Source organism: Moschus berezovskii, chromosome 17 (assembly GCF_049115385.1).
Source record: "Moschus berezovskii isolate FMDL1 chromosome 17, NW_MosBer_1.0, whole genome shotgun sequence".
NCBI classification, from domain to species: domain Eukaryota; kingdom Metazoa; phylum Chordata; class Mammalia; order Artiodactyla; family Moschidae; genus Moschus; species Moschus berezovskii.
The window spans coordinates 8,270,636-8,289,556 of record NC_142476.1 but is presented as its reverse complement, the minus strand read 5'-3'; the positions used below and the strand labels follow the sequence as shown (position 1 = coordinate 8,289,556).

The window sequence follows — 18,921 nt, the reverse complement described above, 5'->3', positions numbered from 1 at the left end:
TCACAGAGAGACAAGACTGACTGACTTGAACCAAAGATCATCAGAATCTTACATGTTGATGCCTCTTAAAACTATTGTTGATTTGGCATTTAATTTTGTGAAGTGCACAAATAAACACCACCTTGTAATTATGGAAATTTGGAGAGTCTTGTTTAGATATTCTGAAGCCTTTTGGAACGTGGGGTAGTGTGCACTAAGCTGGAAGTGCACAGCAAGGCACAGGACCTCTCCAGATTCCTTTCCCCGACTGTCACTGGTGCAGCAGATGGTGCTTTCCCCAGTGAGGCTGAAGCTCATCCCTTTCTAGGTGCAGGTTCCACATATAAGTTACTTCTTTTCCAAAAGGAAAGACTTCCAGAGGTTTTCCTCTGTGTCTCCAGCTAAGGATATCAGATTGATTTGGACACAAAATTTCTGGAAAGAAGGTAAAAATATGTTTTATTGAAGAGTTTTCACCAGAGGTAATCTGCAGTCATAGGGTGCTATGGTTGGTACTACCTAAAAACACAGAATGGACTAGATCAACTGAGATTTCAATATCAATTTTTAATCAAAACTATATAAAAGAATTTGCTTATCCTGAATCTTCCAGGCTTTTAAGTATTCTGAATAAGAGAAATTTACACCTTTAGTTAAGTACAAAAACTTTTAAAGAAGCAAAAAAATCTCATGGAGGATAAGTCATTCATTTACTCAATGTATATTAATTGAGTACTTACTCTGTGTCAGTCATTCATCAGGGTCTGGTGATAAAATGGTGAAGAACACAGATAAATTCCTTGTCTTCCCAGGAGCTTATATTCTCAGGAAAGATTTTTACATATATATTCCACATATACTAATCAACTAATCATTGCATATTGGAGACTCATGTTTTAATCAGCTTATGGTTTCTGAATCTTTCAGCATAATTACCTAGATACAAGTTCTGAGAATTTAAGGAGTCTTAAACAGCTCAGCCTGTGTAATGTTGTTCCCCATTTTTCCCTTATTCCTGCACTGCTCTGATCTACCGTCTCCATAAAAATTACTTTAATGTTTTTTCTTTCTTGTGCCACCTCTTCACTTAAGTATAAATAACACAGGACAGGGAATTTGCTCATCTTGTTCACTGCTATAACACCAGTGTCTGGAAGAACATCAAACACAGAGTATATGCTCAATAAATTGAATTAAATGAATGAATGTTTTATACTTGCATATTAGCAAATGCAAAAACAGTAGAGTACTTCGATAACATTAAACAAAAGAAAGAAAAAAAAAAGAAATTGGACAAAACTTAACATTAGCTAATCTTTCCTGATTTAGAGGCAAACTACAGCAGGATTTATCATGTTAAACAAAGAATTCTAAATGGCAGAGCCTGATCAGATGGTTCCCTAAACATATGATGCACTTTAAGTTAATTAAACAAATTGAATCACAATAAAATACTCTTAAAACAAGCAAATACTTGTCAATAATTAGAATTAGAAAATAGAGAAACAACTGCTGGAGAGACCAGGAGTCAAATTACAAACAGATTAGAGGGAGAAATTGGCCTTCAGTGCTATCCCTTCTTTTTGTTATTTTTTTTTAATGTTTTACGTATTTATTTACTTATTTATTTATTTTAACTTTACAATATTATATTGGTTTTGCCATACATTAACATGAATCTGCCAAGGGGGTACATGTGTTCCCCATCCTGAAACCCCTCCCACCTCCCTCCCCATCCCATCTGTCTGGGTCATCCCGGTGCACCAGCCCCGAGCATCCTGTATCATGGATCGAACCTGGACTGGCAATTCATTTCACATATGATAATATACATGTTTCAATGCCATTCTCCCAAATCATCCCACCCTTACCCTCTCCCAGAGTCCAAAAGACTGTTCTATACATCTGTCTCTCTTTTGCTGTCTCACATACAGGGTTATTGTTACCATCTTTCTAAATTCCATATATATGCATTAGTATACTGCATTGGTGTTTTTCTTTCTGGCTTATTTCACTCTGTTTAATAGGCTCCAGTTTCATCCACCTTATTAGAACTGATTCAAATGTATTCTTTTTAATGGCTGAGCGATATTCCATTGTGTATATGTACCACAGCTTTCTTATCCATTTTTCTGCTTCCATGTCCTGGCTATTATAAATAGTGCTGCAATGAACATTGGGGCACACGTGTCTCTTTCAATTCTGGTTTCCTAGATGTGTATGGAGAAGGACATGGCAACCCACTCCAGTGTTCTTGCCTGGAGAATCCCAGGGATGGGGTAGACTGGTGGGCTGCCGTCTATGGGGTCACACAGAGTCGGACACGACTGAAGCGACTTAGCAACAGTAGCAGATGTGTATGTCCAGCAGTGGGATTGCTGGGTCATATGGCAGTTCTATTTCCAGTTTTTAAAGGATTCTCCACACTGTTATCCATAGTGGCTGTACTAGTTTGCATTCCCACCAGCTGTGTAAGAGGGTTCCCTTTTCTCCACACCCTCTCCAGCATTTATTGCTTGTAGACTTTTGGATAGCAGCCATTCTGACTGGAGTGAAATGGTACTCACTGTGGTTTTGATTTGCATTTCTCTGATAATCAGTGATGTTGAGCATCTTTTCAAGTGTTTGTTAGCCATCTGTATGTCTTTGGAGCAATGTCTGTTTAGTTATTTGGACCACTTTTTGATTGGGTTGTTTATTTTTCTGGATTTGAGTTGCAAGAGTTGCTTGTATATTTTTGAGATGAATTCTTTGTCCATTGCTTCATTTGCTATTATTTTCTCCCATTCTGAAGGCTGTCTTTTCACCTTGCATATAGTTTCCTTTGTTGTACAGAAGCTTTTAATTTTAATTAGGTCCCATTTGTTTGTTTTTGCTTTTATTTCCAATATTCTGGGAGGTGGGTCATAGAGGATCCTGCTGTGGTTTATGTCGGAGAGTGTTTTGCCTATGTTTTCCTTTAGGAGTTTTATAGTTTTGGTGTTACATTTAGATCTTTAATCCATTTTGAGTTTATTTTTGTGTATGGTGTTAGGAAGTGTTCAAGTTTCATTCTTTTACAAGTGGCTGACCAGTTTTCCCAGCACCACTTGTTAAAGAGACTGTCTTTTCTCCATTGAATATTCTTGCCTCCTTTGTCAAAGATAAGGTGTCCATAGGTGCGTGGATTTATCTCTGGGCTTTCTGTTTTGTTCCACTGATCTTTGTTTCTGTCTTTGTGCCAATACCATACTGTCTTGATGACTGTGGCTTTGTAGTAGAAACTGAAGTTGGGCATGTTGATTCCCCCAGTTTCATTCTTCTTTCTCAAGATTGCTTTGGCTATTCGAGGTTTTATGTATTTCCATACAAATTGTGAAATTATTTGTTCTAGCTCTGTGAAAAATACCGTTGGTAGCTTGATAGGGATTGCATTGAACCTATAAATTACTTTGGGTAATATACTCATTTTCACTATATTGATTTTTCTGATCCATGAACATGGTCTATTTCTCCATCTATTTGTGTCCTCTTTGATTTCTTTCACTAGTGTTTTATAGTTTTCTATATATAAGTCTTTTGTTTCTTTAGCTAGATGTATTCCTAAATATTTTATTCTTTTCGTTGCAAAGGTGAATGGAATCGTTTCCTTAATTTCTCTTTCTTTTTTCTCATTGTTAGTGTATAGGAATGCAAGGGACTTCTGTGTGTTGATTTTATATCCTGCAAATTTACTATAGTCATTAATTAGCTCTAGTAATTTTCTGGTGGAGTCTTTAGGGTTTTCTTTGTGGAGGATCATGTCATCTGCAAACAGTGACAGTTTTACTTCTTGTTTTCCAATCTGGATTACTTTTGTTTCTTTTTCTGCTTTGATTGCTGTGGCCAAAACCCAAAAGTATGTTGAATAGTAGTGGTGAGAGTGGGTGCCCTTGTCTTGTTCCTGACTTTAGGGGAAATGATTTCAATTTTTCACCATTGAGGATAATGTTTGCTGTGGGTTTATCATATATAGTTTTTATTACGTTGAGGTACTGCTACTGCTAAGTCACTTCAGTCGTGTCCGACTCTGTGCGACCCCATAGACGGCAACCCAACTAGGATCCTCTGTCCGTGGGATTCTCCAGGCAAGAATACTGGAGTGGGTTGCCATTTCCTTCTCCAATGCATGAAAGTGAAAAGTGAAAGTGAAGTCGCTCAGTTGTGTCCAACTCCTAGCGACCCTATGGACTGCAGCCCATCAGGCTCCTCCATCCAAGGGATTTTCCAGGCTAGAGTACTGGAGTGGGTCACCATTGCCTTCTCCAATGTTCCTTCTATTCCTGCTTTCTGGAGTTTTTTTTTTTTTTTAATCATAAATGGATATTAGAAAAACAGAAATTGGTCAAAGCTTTACATTAGCTAATCTTTCCTGATTTAGAGGCAAACTACAGCAAGATTTATCATGTTAAACAAAGAATTTTAAATGGCAGAGTCTGATCAGATGGTTCCCGAAACATATGATGCACTTGAAAGTGAATTACAACAAATTGAATCACAATAAAATACTCATAAAGCAAGCAAATACTTGTCAATAATTAGAATTAGAAAATAGAGAAACAACTGCTGGAGAGACCAGGAGTCAAATTACAAACAGATTAAAGGGAGAAATTTGCCTTCAGTGTTATCCCTTCTATGCACATTCACTGAAGCACTGCTATTTCAAAGGCTTTCCATTTCAACCAAGACACAGTAACTAGCAGAACTGCTTTTTAATTGGAATCTAAGGAAGTAAATATTTGTGAATATGGAAACATTTTCAACCAAAATGCCATTTTGTTTGCAAAAATCTCATCATTTTGAGGATCCGAAACCAGCAGGTGGCAGGGGTGCAGACGCCACACCAGTCTTGAAAAGTCACAGCTTCCGGAACGGTGAGGGATAACAGCAAAGCACAGTTAAATGGTCACATTATAGAGCTTAAGATGAAGAAGGCAGTTGTAGCATAGCTGCCATCTCCTTGATCCTGGATCCAGACTCAGAGAAATCAGTCTCTCTCTGAGCATCCCATGGTAATGCTGATAAATCATCTCATAATCATTATTAGAATAAAACATCCTCCAAGTGAAGGCACTGGAACAGCTAGCAAAGCAGCTGTCAGTTTGGATTAATAAAGCAAAGAATAACTGGAAAGAGAACAATGACTATTCTTTTATCTCTATATTTGTGGTGGTGATGTAGAAAGTTCACAACACCTTGTTGGGCTACAAAAGAGTAAGTGTGAATATAGTGGGAGCAAAAATGAAAGGAGATTGGAAATAATTCTGGTACGAAATCCTCCAAAATTCTCAATGTATGTTGAACCCTTGTGTGTGTGTGTGTGTGTGTTCAGTCTCTCAGTTATGTCCAACTCTTTGCAACCCTATGGATTGTAGCCCACCAGGCTCCTCGGTCCGTGGGATTTTCCCTGGCAAGAATACTGGAGTGGGCTGCTATTTCCTCCACCAAGGGATCCTCCTGACCCAGGGATCGAACCTATGTCTCTTGCATCTTCTGCATTGCAAGTAGATTCTTTATCACTGAGCCACCAAGTAAGACTTGGCCCTCAAGGTTTCTAAATTTATTAGGTGCTGCTTTTTGGCTGCTGACAATTATTCTTTGGAACATTTTGAGATCAGGCGCTTTATTGCTCATGCTTTATACTTTCCATGTAGAGATGTGCATGCTGTAAAAGATTCTGATAAACAAGTGAATGACCTTACTTAAAACATTAACATCAGCCACCACAATCCCATTTCAGAGCCCTTAGTCTGTTAATAACCAGGTGACATATGATTGGATGAACTATAATTATACCTTCACTCCTACTACAAAATTTACTTTTGGTGGTTAAAAGCTTTCTGAAATAATTCCTAAATGATCTCAGTTAATTTTAATAAGATTTTCCCACATATCAATCTTTTCCTGGATCTCTGAAAATTGCTCTTTTTCTTTTATGCTTGGAGAGTATGATTTCTTCACTTAATGTGTCACCTATATATGCTCATAACCAGTGGCTATACTTGTGGTTTTGAACTTGCCGTTTAATTTTTGTTTCAGGTTTTCCTTCATATCTCATGTTTATTAGTTCCACCTGTTCCTCATTCTTACTTTCCATATACACTTCCCAAATTTAATACCTCTGAATATTTCCTTTTTTTTCAAAATCACACTAAACACATTTTTTAAATTTATTTATTTTAATTGGAGGAATGAAGCTCAGTTTCAGCGTTCAGCAAACCAATCAGCTCACACTCACCCCTCATCACAAATGAAGGATACTTGTGCTCCAAGCTGGAAATTAAGTGCAAAGTGTACACTTACATTAAGAAGTTAGTCCAGAAAGTCAGCATAAGATTTCACTGGAGAAAAAAAAAAAAAAAAAGAGGAATGAGATATTCCCATGAGGGACAAAGAGATTGGTCTAAAAACCAGAGAGTATAGGCACATTGAGGGGCTGCCAGGCTCCAATCTCCCTGGAATGTGCAGCACAAAGAAGCAGTCCCTCAGAGATCATAGCCGGGCTATAGAACACTTCCTGTCCAGGAGAAAAGTCATCCTTGTGGCTTGGAGTGTGTTTACCATGCAGAGTTTCTGGAGGTGGCTGACATACTGGAGAAAGAGAAACAAAGTGCCCTTAATTGTGTGAAAATAACTTTTCCTCATTGGTGAGCTAGCCAAGAGACTCATAACCATAAGTCTATATGTTTTAACAGTTGTGGTAAACTAACATTTTATTGATGGCAAATTTAAACAGAGAGAGAGAGTCTTGTTAAAAGAACTGATACACTGCAGAACAGTGACTAGAACTGAGACATCCTCGGTTCATGGTTTCCATCTAAAGTACACTCCTGAGATGACATAGCATACAGTTCCCATCCACATTTTGTTCTATTAATATCACTGTTCACTCAGTACACAGTTGTTAGGTTGATGGATTTTTATATCTTCATACCTCCTTTCTAGAAAGGCATCACCAATTTACATCCACCTTTTTGGCAGTAAGAAATGCTTGTGCCCAAATCTCATCGAAAATATTGCCCAATCACCTATCACACTATGCTGTGACAAACAAAATTCAGACATCTCTTTCAAACTCTTCAGTGGCCACCTGCCATGGTTTGGCAGAGAAAATGGGTCTCCTCTCTACACTCTATAGAGCCAAGTCCTCCTCAACCATTCATTTCATTCCAATGAAAAGATAATCATTGAGTGAAATCTTCTAAAAAGCCTACAGTCCTCACAATAAGACTGCATATTCCATACCATAATTTGTACCTGAGTCTCTGTCTCTATATACAGTTGGTTTGAACCCAGAATCAGAATACATTTGAATCTCTTAAATTATGTAAAATTGTAGTAACAAGAAAAGTCATTTCACTTTGGCTTAAATCAGATCAGTTTCTCTGCTTAGACTTTAGCTTTCTCAAAAATAAAAAGAATAAAATGGGTCATTGCACTAGAATAAATTACCCCTTTAAGGTCTTTGTAAATACTAGGATGTTGTAATATCGAATTTCAGGGCTTATCAGTCCCTTGTTTCCCTTGATTAATAAGTGCACTGTGGTGTGATATTTAAGTACCGTGCTGGTTAAATCTCTGTTGACTAAGCCTCACACTTCTGCATTCTCCTTTGACTGCTGAGGCTACAAGCCTGAAAGCTAAAATTGATTGTCTTTCTTATCAGCTGTGCCCTGGTTAAGCTGACAGTTGGAGGCATAGATACTGAATTAAAAAGCAGAAAGATGATAGAAGTCATTCTTCTTGTAGACGGGCTCAGTTCAGTTCAGTTCAGTCGCTCAGTCGTGTCCGCCTCTCCGCGACCCCATGAATTACAGCACGCCAGGCCTCCCTGTCCATCACCGACTCCCGGAGTACACTCAAACTCATGTCCACAGAGTCGGTGATGCCATCCAGCCATCTCATTCTCCATCGTCCCCTTCTCCTCCTGCCCCCAACCTTTCCCAGCACCAGAGTCTTTTCCAGTGAGTCAACTCGTCGCATGAGGTGGCCAAAGTATTGCAGTTTCAGCTTGTAGACAGGCTCAGGAAGTGGCAATTAATGGCTCTTTCTTGGTAGCAGCAACTTTAGTTCCAGAAATGGCAATGACTGCATGTTTTAGCAACCTCAGCTACCTTCTGGCAGCAGTGGCAGCTTCTGTAGCATGAGCAGTTGAAAGAAATAGATGTTCACAGGCAGTTTCAGGCACCTGTGCTCTAGTCCAGAGGAAATGGCAGGTTTCTGAGCTCTGGTAACATTTCCTGCCTCCATTAGCTCTTCCTGTCCTTTTAACACTTATCACCTGCAGTAAACCCCTCACTCCTTGAAATATATAGACTAGTTTGTTATTTTTTTTCCTAGCTCTAGAATCAGGTAGACTTGGGTTCTGGTCCTCCCCATAGTGCAGTTCAGTTCCGTTGCTCAGTCGTGTCTGACTCTTTGAGACCCCATGAACCACAGCATCCTATCCATCACCAACTCCTGGAGTCTACCAAAACCCATTTAAGTTGAGTCAGTGATGCCATCCAATCATCTCATCCTCTGTTATGCCCTTCTCCTCCTGCCTTCAATCTTTCCCAGCATCAGGGTCTTTTCTAATGAGTCACCTCTTCGCATCAGGTGGCCAAAGTATTGGAGTTTCAGCTTCAACATCAGTCCTTCCAATGAAAACCCAGGACTGATCTCCTTTAGGATGGACTGGTTGGATCTCCTTGCAGTCCATGGGACTCTCAAGAGTCTTCTCCAGCACGACAGTTCAAAGGCATCAATTCTTCAGCACTCAGCTTTCTTTACAGCCCAACTCTCACATCCATACATGACTACTGGAAAAAACATAGCCTTGACTAGATGGACCTTTGTTGACAAAGTAATGGCTCTGCAATTTAATATGCTGTCTAGGTTGGTCATAACTTTCCTTCCAAGGAGTAAGCATCTTTTAATTTCATGACTGCAATCACCATATTCAGTGGTATTGGAGACCCAAAAAATAAAGTCACCCACTGTTTCCACTTTTTCCCCATCTATTTGCCACGAAGTGATGGGACCGGACGCCATGACCTTAGTTTTCTGAATGTTGAGCTTCAAGCCAACTTTTTCACTCTCCTCTTTCACTTTCATCAAGAGGCTTTTTATTTCCTCTTCAATTTCTGCCATAAAAGGTGGTATCATCTGCATATCTGAGATTATTGATATTTCTCCCAGCAACCTTGATTCCAGCTTGTGCTTCCGCCAGCCCAGCGTTTCTCATGATGTACTCTGCATATAAGTTAAATAAGCAGGGTGACAATATACAGCCTTGATGTACTCCTTTTCCTATTTGGAACCAGTCTGTTGTTCCATGTCCAGTTCTAAGTGTTGCTTTTCTTACCTGAATATAGGTTTCTCAAGAGGCAGGTCAGGTGGTCTGGTTCTCCCATCTCTTTCAGAATTTTCCAGTTTATTGTGGTCTACACAGTCAAAAGCTTTGGCATAGTCAATAAAGGAGAAATAAATGTTTTTCTGGAACTCTCTTACTTTTTCGATGATCCAGCAGATGTTGGCAATTTGATCTCTGGTTCATCTGCTTTTCCTAAATCCAACTTGAACATCTGAAAGTTCATGGTCCGCATACTATTGAAGCCTGGCTTGGAGAATTTGAGCATTACTTTACTAGCCTGTGGAAGGAGTGCAATTGTGCTGTGGTTTGAGCACTCTTTGGCATTGCCTTTCTTTGGGACTGGAATGAAAACTGACATTTTCCAGTCCTGTGGCCACTGCTGAGTTTTCGAAATTTGCTAGAATATTGAGTGCAGCACTTTTATAGCACCATCTTTCAGGATTTGAAAGAGTTCTACTGGAATTCCATCACCTCCACTAGCTTTGTTCGTAGTGTTGATTCCTAAGGCCCTAGTGTGAATGACTTCACATTCCAGGATGTCTGGCTCTAGGTGAGTGTGAGTGATCACACCATCGTGATTATCTTGGTCATGAAGATCTTTTTTGTATAACTCTTCTGTGTATTCTTGCCACCTCTTCTTAATATCTTCTGCTTCTGTTAGGTCCATACCATTTCTGTCCTTTATTGAGCCCATCTTTGCATGAAATGTTCCCTTGGTATCTCTAAGTTTCTTAAAGAGGTCTCTAGTCTTTCCCATTCTCTAGTCTTCCCATTGTTTTCTTCTGTTTTTTGCATTGATCCTTGAGGAAGGCTTTCTTGTCTCTCCTTGCTATTCTTTGGAACTCTGCATTCAAATGGGTATATCTTTCCTTTTCTCCTTTGCCTTTCACCTCTCTTCTTTTCACAGCTATTTATAAGGCCTCCTCAGACAGCCATTTTGCTTTTTTGCATTTCTTTTTCTTGGGAATGGTCTTGAGACCTGTCTCCTGTACAATGTCATGAACCTCTGTCCATAGTTCATCAGGTACTCTGTCTGTCAGATCTAGTCCCTTAAATCTATTTCTCACTTCCAAGGGATTTGATTTAGGTCATACCTGAATGGTCTGGGGGCTTTCCCCACTTTCTTCAATTTAAGTCTGAATTTGGCAATAAGGAGTTCATGATCCGAGCCTCAGTCAGCCCCATAGTTACTAGCTTAATAATTTTGAACAGTTATCTAAACTCTCTAAGACTCACTTTCCCTGTAAAATGTGAAAAGAATATTAACTACCTCATGCCTTTTTTTAAGAATTAAGCTCAAGGCCTTACTTACCTGATAGCTCAGTTGGTAGAGAACCTGCCTGCAATGCAGGAGATTCCAGTTCCATTCCAGGGTCTGGGAGATCCACTGGAGAAGGATAGGCTACCCACTCTAATATTCTTGGGCTTCACTTGTGGCTCAGTTGGTAAAGAATCCGCCTGCAATGCAGGAGACCTGAGTTTGATCCCTGGGTTGGTAAGATCCCCTGGATAAAAGAAAAGCTACCCACTTCAGTATTCTGGCCTAGAGAATTCCCTGGACTGTATAGTCCATGGTGTCACAAAAAGTTGGACACAACTGAGTGACTTTCACTTTCAGTTCACATAGACTATATAATAGTGCTTAACAAGAGGACTCATTATGTATTATCACTTACAGTACTCAAGAGTAACTAATTAATTTTTTTAAAAAGATTACTTTAACTTAAAAAAAGGAGTAACTGAAAGATTATAGAGAGTATCAGTGGTGATATGTGCAGAAACATTGTTTATAAGAATTGCAAGGAGATTGTGCATTCTTTGCCCTGATTTATCTTTGCTTCTGAGTTTGAACATGTACACATATGCACATACCTGCTTTATTTCATGTTTCCTCCCAAGAAAATGTACTTTTACACACTGCTCACTAGACATCTTCCCTCCAGGACAAACACAAATCTCCTTATCCTCCTACAACTCGTGTCATTTGGAGGCACCTTCATGGCCTCAGTCAGACTCACCCCTGGAGCAACTGGGCAGCTCCAGTTTCCACACATTTTGGGCCTAGAAATGAACAATAGAGAGTCCTTTCATGGTAAAGCCAGCCTGACACATAAAACTCACAGTTTCATATAAGGAAAATAAAAACTTTTGTTCTCAGACATATTTATTACATTTTCAATGATCAAAGGTGTGAATTTATTAGATATAATGCCCTGGACGGGAGATCTGCTCAAATGCCCACTTGATTGCCTTCACTGTTGCAATATATTGATGGTTCACCCATGAGGTCAATCAGCTTTTGTCTTCTATCTCCAAGATTCCAGTGGTAGGTCACCACTGTTTCATACTTAAAATATTCCCTGTTGGTGTTATTGAAATCTCCATTGGTAATGCCTGGGAGTGGCCCAGAGAATGCCTAAGGAAATGGAAAGCAGTGAATTAAAATGACTATTGAGAGAAATCAAATGAGTCACTAAATTGTAACTATCTTTATTTTACCTTTATTATTAGATTTGAATCTTTGCTAACCTAGATAAGGTTTTACAAAGTTTTAATTTACATGGTCATGCCTAAATACAATTTGAGTATATTTGGGTAAGCATGAGAATATTTATGAAACTGAAGACTATGATATTTTGAAAATCTAAATGATGTAAATAGAAATATAAATTACCAATATTCACTAAAGTAGACATAGAAAGCTAGTATAGACCAAGAAACTTGTAAAAATAGAAAAAAAATTTTCACAAAGAAGTTATATCATACTTTCATGTAGTATATACTTCTAAATGTAATTTTGAATGTTTCACAAGATAAAAAGGAGAAAACTTACCAATTTGTTTTATCAAGCCTAAGTTTGATTTCATAATAGTATACCCATGTAAAAGTGATCATAGAATAGCCTGCAAGACATGTCAGATACACTTGTAAATGTAAAAGTAAGACATAGCACATAACAGGACATGGAAGAAGTTGTATTTTTCTAACACCATATAACTGTAATAAATAACATCGACTAAATTTCTAAAACAAAATTAAAAATGAAAATTCTTAAGGAAGATTTTGCTTCTGGTAATTTCAATAATTGACATCAAATATTTCTCCACCCATTTCCCACTTACCTCCAGAGAAAAATTAGAAATGCTTGGAAAATATAAAATATGTATCAGGGTGGTAACAAATGAGGGACTATGGTCTCATAGAAGGTGAAAATCCAGGAAAGAATCAAGCATTTGAGCTGCTTTTCCCTTCGAAAGATTAGTTGATTCAGGAGGGGACATTTGATAGGCTCATTGAGTCAAAGGCTTTCCTGATATCAGGGCTTCCCTGAAAGCTCAGTTGGTAAAGAAACCGGCTGCAATGCAGGAGACCCCAGTTCCATTCCTGGGTCAGGAAGATCTATTGGAGAAGGGATAGGCTACCCACTCCAGTATTCATGGGCTTCCCTTGTGGCTTAGCTGGTAAAGAACTTGCCTGCAATGTGGGAGACCTGGGTTTAATCCCTGGGTTGGGACAATCTCCTAGAGAGAGGAAAGTCTACCCACTCCAGTATTCTGGCCTAGAAAATTCCCTGGACTGTATTCCATGGGGTCCCAAAGAGTCAGACACAACTGAGCAATTTCCACTTTCACTTTGAGTCAAAGGACAAAAATTGCAGTTCAGGTCCTTTAAATAAGAAATTGTATTTATATCTCCTGATATGTACTGAGACTTCAAAAAATTAGTTTTTGAAATTGAATTAAAGTCTCAGATTTCTAGTGTCCCCAGGTATCTGGCAGAAACAATAGCAACAATAAAATCCCTCTCTGGAAGAAAATTAGTCATCCAAAACCTTGAATTTATTTCTACAGAAAAGCGTGCAAATATAATTCCTGATACACATTTAAAGGTAACCAGATACCATTTCACACCAGTCAGAATGGCTGCTATCCAAAAGTCTACATGCAATAAATGCTGGAGAGGATGTGGAGAGAAAGGAACCCTCTTACACTGTTGGTGGGAATGCAAACTAGTACAGCCACTATGGAGAACAGTGTGGAGATTCCTCAAAAAGCTGGAAATAGAACTGCCATATGATCCAGCAATCGCACTCCTGGGCATACACACCGAGGAAACCAGAATTGAAAGAGACACATGTACTCCAATGTTCATTGCAGCACTGTTTATAATAGCCAGGACATGGAAGCAACCTAGATGTCCATCTGCAGACGAATGGATAAGAAAGCTTTGGTACATATACACAATGGAGTATTATTCAGCCATTAAAAAGAATACATTTGAATCAGTTCTAATGAGGTGGATGAAACTGGAGCCTATTATACAGAGTGAAGTAAGCCAGAAAGAAAAACACTAATACAGCATACTAACGCATATATATGGAATTTAGAAAGATGCAAATGATAACCCTGTATACGAGACAGCAAAAGAGACACAGATGTATAGGACAGTCTTTGGGACTCTATGGGAGAGGGTGAGGGTGGGATGATTTGGGAGAATGGCATTGAAACACGTATGTTGTCATATGTGAAACGAATCACTAGTTCAGGGTCAATGCATGTTATAGGATGCTCGGGGCTGGCATGCGGGGATGACCCAGAGGGAGGATAAAGGGAGGAGGGAGGTGGGAGGGGGGTTCAGGAGGGGGAACTTATGTAAACCCGGGGCGAATTCATGTCAATGTATGGCAAAACCAACCAATATAATATTGTAAAATAATTTGCCTCCAATAAAAAATAAATTAATTACCAAAAAAATAAAAAGAGTTTTAAAAAATATTTTTAAAAATATGTAAAAAAAAAATAAAAAATAAAGGTAACCAGTTACTTGAATGAGTAAAATAACAAGAACAAGACCTAGCATACTCACTGACAATAGAAACTGACCCATCAGGACTCCAGATATTGGAATTTTTGTTATCAGATTTAAAAAAACTATATTACTACTAATAATAAAGGATAAAATACACAAAATGGAAATTGTTGGTAAAAATTAAAAACAATTTAAGTGATAGGGAAAATTTTGAAAGAACCTAATAAAAGTCCTACAAATATAAAATGCAATTGCTGAAATTCTGAATTTGGATAAGATTAGTGGCAGTTTAGATACAGTTGAAAATTTAATCATGGGAAATTAGAATAGAAGAAAACATCAAGAACACAGAGCAACAAAAGAAACATAAATACAGACAGGAGGGTAACAGTCTTGTAGAATAGAGGAATAAGGATAAGCACATGTTTAAGATAGAAAAATAAGGCATCCCAAAACAAAGGGAGAGAGATAACAGTGCAAAGAAGTAATGATAGAGATTTTTCCAAAACTTATGAAATACATTGAACCAAAACAAATACAAAGAAATCCCTACCTAGATGCATTATTTATATTTTAAAAAATAAGAAGCAATTTTAAAAGCAGTCAGAAAAAAGAGAGGATAATTTTCAAAGGAATCATACTTAGAAAAACGTTTAAAACATTTATTGCCAGAAGACTTACAGTACAGAGTCCCTTGTACCGCAAGGAGATCCAACCAGACCATTCTAAGGGAGATCGATCCTGGGTGTTCATTGGAAGGACTGATGCTAAAGCTGAAACTGCAATACTTTGGCCACCTCATGCGACGAGTTGACTCACTGGAAAAGACTCTGATGCTGGGAAAGGTTGGGGGCGGGAGGAGAAGGGGATGACCGAGAATGAGATGGCTGCATGGCATCACCGACTCTGTGGACATGAGTTTGAGTGAACTCCGGGAGTTGGTGATGGACAGGGAGGCCTGGCGTGCTGTGATTCATGGGGTCGCAGAGAGTCGGACAAGACTGAGCGACTGAACTGAACTGAACTGAAAAATTATTCTATAGACTGAAGGAAAATAGTGCCACATAGAACTGATAAAAATGAAATATGAAAGAAGTATAACAGAGTTAACATGTGGATAAATATAAATAAATACCACTCTTATAAAAGCAGCAACTATAATGTCTTGTGAGATACAAAATGTATGTAAAAAATAGTAGGAAATGGCAAGAGGACATAAGTGGAGTTAAAACTGCTATGGGTTCTTACACTGTTTGGGATGTGGTAAAATCATTGTTTATAATAGTTTATAGAATTATAATAGGTTATAATTAATATAAATTCAATCATAATAAATCAAGGATCTATATTCCAGTCTCTAGGATAATAAACAAAATATACAAATAAATAAAATAACAAATAAAATTTACTTGAGGAGAAAAAATAGGGTAATAAAAATGTTTAGTTTAAAAATGTTAGAAAGGAAGAATAAAGGAAAAACTTAAGAAACAACAACAAAAAATAACAAGATGCTACACGCAAACCTCACTATATAAGTAACTATATTAACTTGAAATATTCTATTAACTTATATGCAGAGTACATCATGAGGAACACTGGGCTGAGAGAAGCACAGCTGGAATCAAGATTGCCAGGAGAAATATCAATAACCTCAGATATGAAGATGACACCACTCTTAATGCAGAAAGTGAAGAGGAACTAAAAAGTCTCTTGATGAAAGTGAAAGAGGAGCGTGAAACTGTTGGCTTAAAATTCAACATGCAGAAAACTAAGATCATGGCATCTGGTCCCATCACTTCATGACAAATAGATGGGGAAATAATGGAAACAGTGAGAGACTTTACTTGGGGACGCTCCAAAATCACTGCAGATGGTGACTGCAGCCATGAAATTAAAAGACGCTTGCTTCCTGGAAAGAAAGCCATGACCCAACCTAGGCAGCATATTAAAAAGCAGAGATATTACTTTGCCAATAAAGGTCAGTCTAGTCAAAGCTATGGTTTCCCCAGTGCTGCTGCTAAGTCACTTCAGTTGTGTCTGACTCTGCCAACAGAGGTCCGTCTAGTCAAGGCTATGGTTTTTCCAGTGGTCATGTATGGATGTGAGAGTTGGACTGTGAAGAAAGCTGATCACCGAAGAATCGATGCCTTTGAACTGTGGTGCTGCAGAAGACTTTTGAAAGTCTGTTGGACTGCAAGGAGATCCGACCAGTCCATTCTAAAGGAGATCAGTCCTGGTGTTCATTGGAAGGACTGATGCTAAAGCTGAAACTCCAATACTTTGGCTACCTCATGCGACGAGTTGACTCACTGGAAAAGACTCTGATGCTGGGAGGGATTGGGGGCGGGAGGAGAAGGGGATGACAGAGAATGAGGTGGCTGGATGGCATCACCGACTGGATGGACATGAGTTTGAGTGAACTCCGGGAGTTGGTGATGGACAGGGAGGCCTGGTGTGCTGCGGTTCATGGGGTCACAAAGACTGAGTGACTGAACTGAACTGAACTGAACTGAAGCATTTCAATTAAAGGCAAAGATTTTCAGAGTGAATGAAGCAACAAAATCTGAGTATATGATGTTTATAAGAGATAAATTTTTATTTTATTTTTGTTTATATTTTGGTCGTGCTGGGCAGCTTGCAAACTCTTACTTAGTTTCCTGACCAGGGATTGAACTCAGGCTGTCAGCAGTGAGAGTAAACAGTCCTAACTACTGAACTACCAGGGTAACCCTTGATAAATTTTAAGTGTAAGACAAAGAACAGATGAAAGTAATATATTTGAAACATATGTGATACAAAATCAGAAACAAAGAATGTCGATGTTTCTATATTAATATTATAAAAATAGATTTTAAGGAAAGAAATATTATGAAAGGTAAAGAGGGACATTTCATTATGATAAAAGAGTCAATTCAACAGGAAAGCAAAATAATAGAGATAGATAAATCTAGTCATATTCAGTGGTTCTAGTGGTTTGAATGGCAACTCCCTAAATAGATATTTCATGTCCAAATCCATGGAACTTGTGAATGAGAATTTGTTTGGAAAAAGAGTCTTTGAAGACATATTTAAGTAAAGGATCTTGAAATGAAATCAACTTGGGTTAACAGAGTGGATCTTCAATCTAAAGAGAAGACATACACGGAGGAAATCATGTGCAATGGAGGCAAATAGTAGAGAAATACATATATAAGTGCAGGAATGTCAATGATTGCATCAACTTCCACAAGTAGGAAAGAGGGATAGGACAATTTTTGTTCTCCCAGGAAAATGAATCAATCTTGTTGACATCTTGATTTTAAACTTCTGGCTTCTGAACTGTGAGAAAAAATTTCGTTTTAACCTACTAAATTTGACTACACTAAAGGCTTTGACTGTGTGGATTACAACAAACTGGAAAATTCTTCAAGAGTTGGGAATACCAGAGCACTTTACCTGTCTCTTGAGAGACCTGTATGCAGGTCAAGAAGCAACAGTTAGAACTGGACATGGAACAATAGGCTGGTTCCAAATTAAGAGGGTAGTACATCAAGGCTATATACTGTCACACTGCTTATTTAACTTATATGCAGAGTACATCATGTGAAATGCCAGGCTGGATGAAACACAAGCTGGAATCAAGATTGTCAGAAGAAAATATCAATAACCTCAGATATGCAGATGAAACCACCCTTACAGCAGAAAGTGAAGAGGAACTGAAGAGCCTCTAGATAAAGGTGAAGAGGAGAGTGGGAAAGCTGGCATAAAACTAAACATTCAAAAAACTAAGATCAGGAGCAGTCCCAAGATGACAGAGGAATAGGATGGGAAGACCACTTTCTCCCCAAAAATTCATCAAAAGATCATTTAAATTTTGAGCAACTTCCACAAAACAACTTCTGAACGCTGGTGGGGGACACCAGGCACCCAGAAAGGCAACCCAATCCCTTTAAAAGGAGTTGTCTTGAGGCTACTATAAGAAAAAGACTGAACGCCAGAGACAGAAGGCTTAACTCCAGAACTTTAGAACATCAGAGAACTACTGACTCCAGGGGAAATTAATAGACAAGAGATCATCCAAAAGTCTCCATACCCACACTGAAACCAAGATCCACCCAAGATTCAACAAGTTCCAGTGCAAGACACACCATGTTAATTCTTCAGCAAAGCAGGAACACAACACTGAACATTAGGAGAAAGGGTGTCCAAAGCCATGCCAAACACATAGACACCCCAAAACTCACCATTGGACATTTCATTACAATATAGAGAGAAGAGATCCACCTCCACCCACCAGAACACAGATGCAAGCTCCTCCAACCAGGAAGTGTTGACACACCACTGGTCCAACTCCACCCACAGGGAGCAGACTCCACAATTAAGATTAACCATGAACTCCCAGCCTGCAGAAAGGGTACCACAAACACAGCAATCTAAGCAAAGTAAAGGGCAGAGGAATATTCAGCAGGTGAAGGAACATGATAAAAACCCAACAAACCAAACCAAAGAGCAGGAGATAGGGAGTCTACCTGAAAAAGAATTCAGAATAATGATAGTAAAGATGATCCAAAATCTTGAAAACAAAATGGAGTTACAGATAAACAGACTAGAGACAAGGATTGAGAAGATGCAAGAAATGTTTAACAAGGACCTAGAAGAAATTAAGATTCAATCAGTAATGAGTAATGCAATTCCTGAGATTAAAAGCACTCTGGAGGGAACCAATAGTAGAATAACTGAGGCAGAAAAGAAGATAAGTGACGTGGAAGATAGAATGGTGA

General features: G+C 38.5%; 1 protein-coding gene across 1 annotated transcript; it reads right to left on the bottom strand.

Moving 5' to 3' along the window:
* Positions 1-48: 48 nt before the first annotated feature.
* Positions 49-18,291, bottom strand: CR1L (complement C3b/C4b receptor 1 like). The gene is given in 10 exon segments (XM_055418766.2): positions 49-304; positions 306-414; positions 4,614-4,720; positions 6,236-6,343; positions 6,424-6,502; positions 6,505-6,588; positions 11,371-11,494; positions 11,497-11,585; positions 11,588-11,768; positions 18,238-18,291. Coding segments are annotated over 10 exon segments (1,191 nt in total).
* Positions 18,292-18,921: the final 630 nt, after the last annotated feature.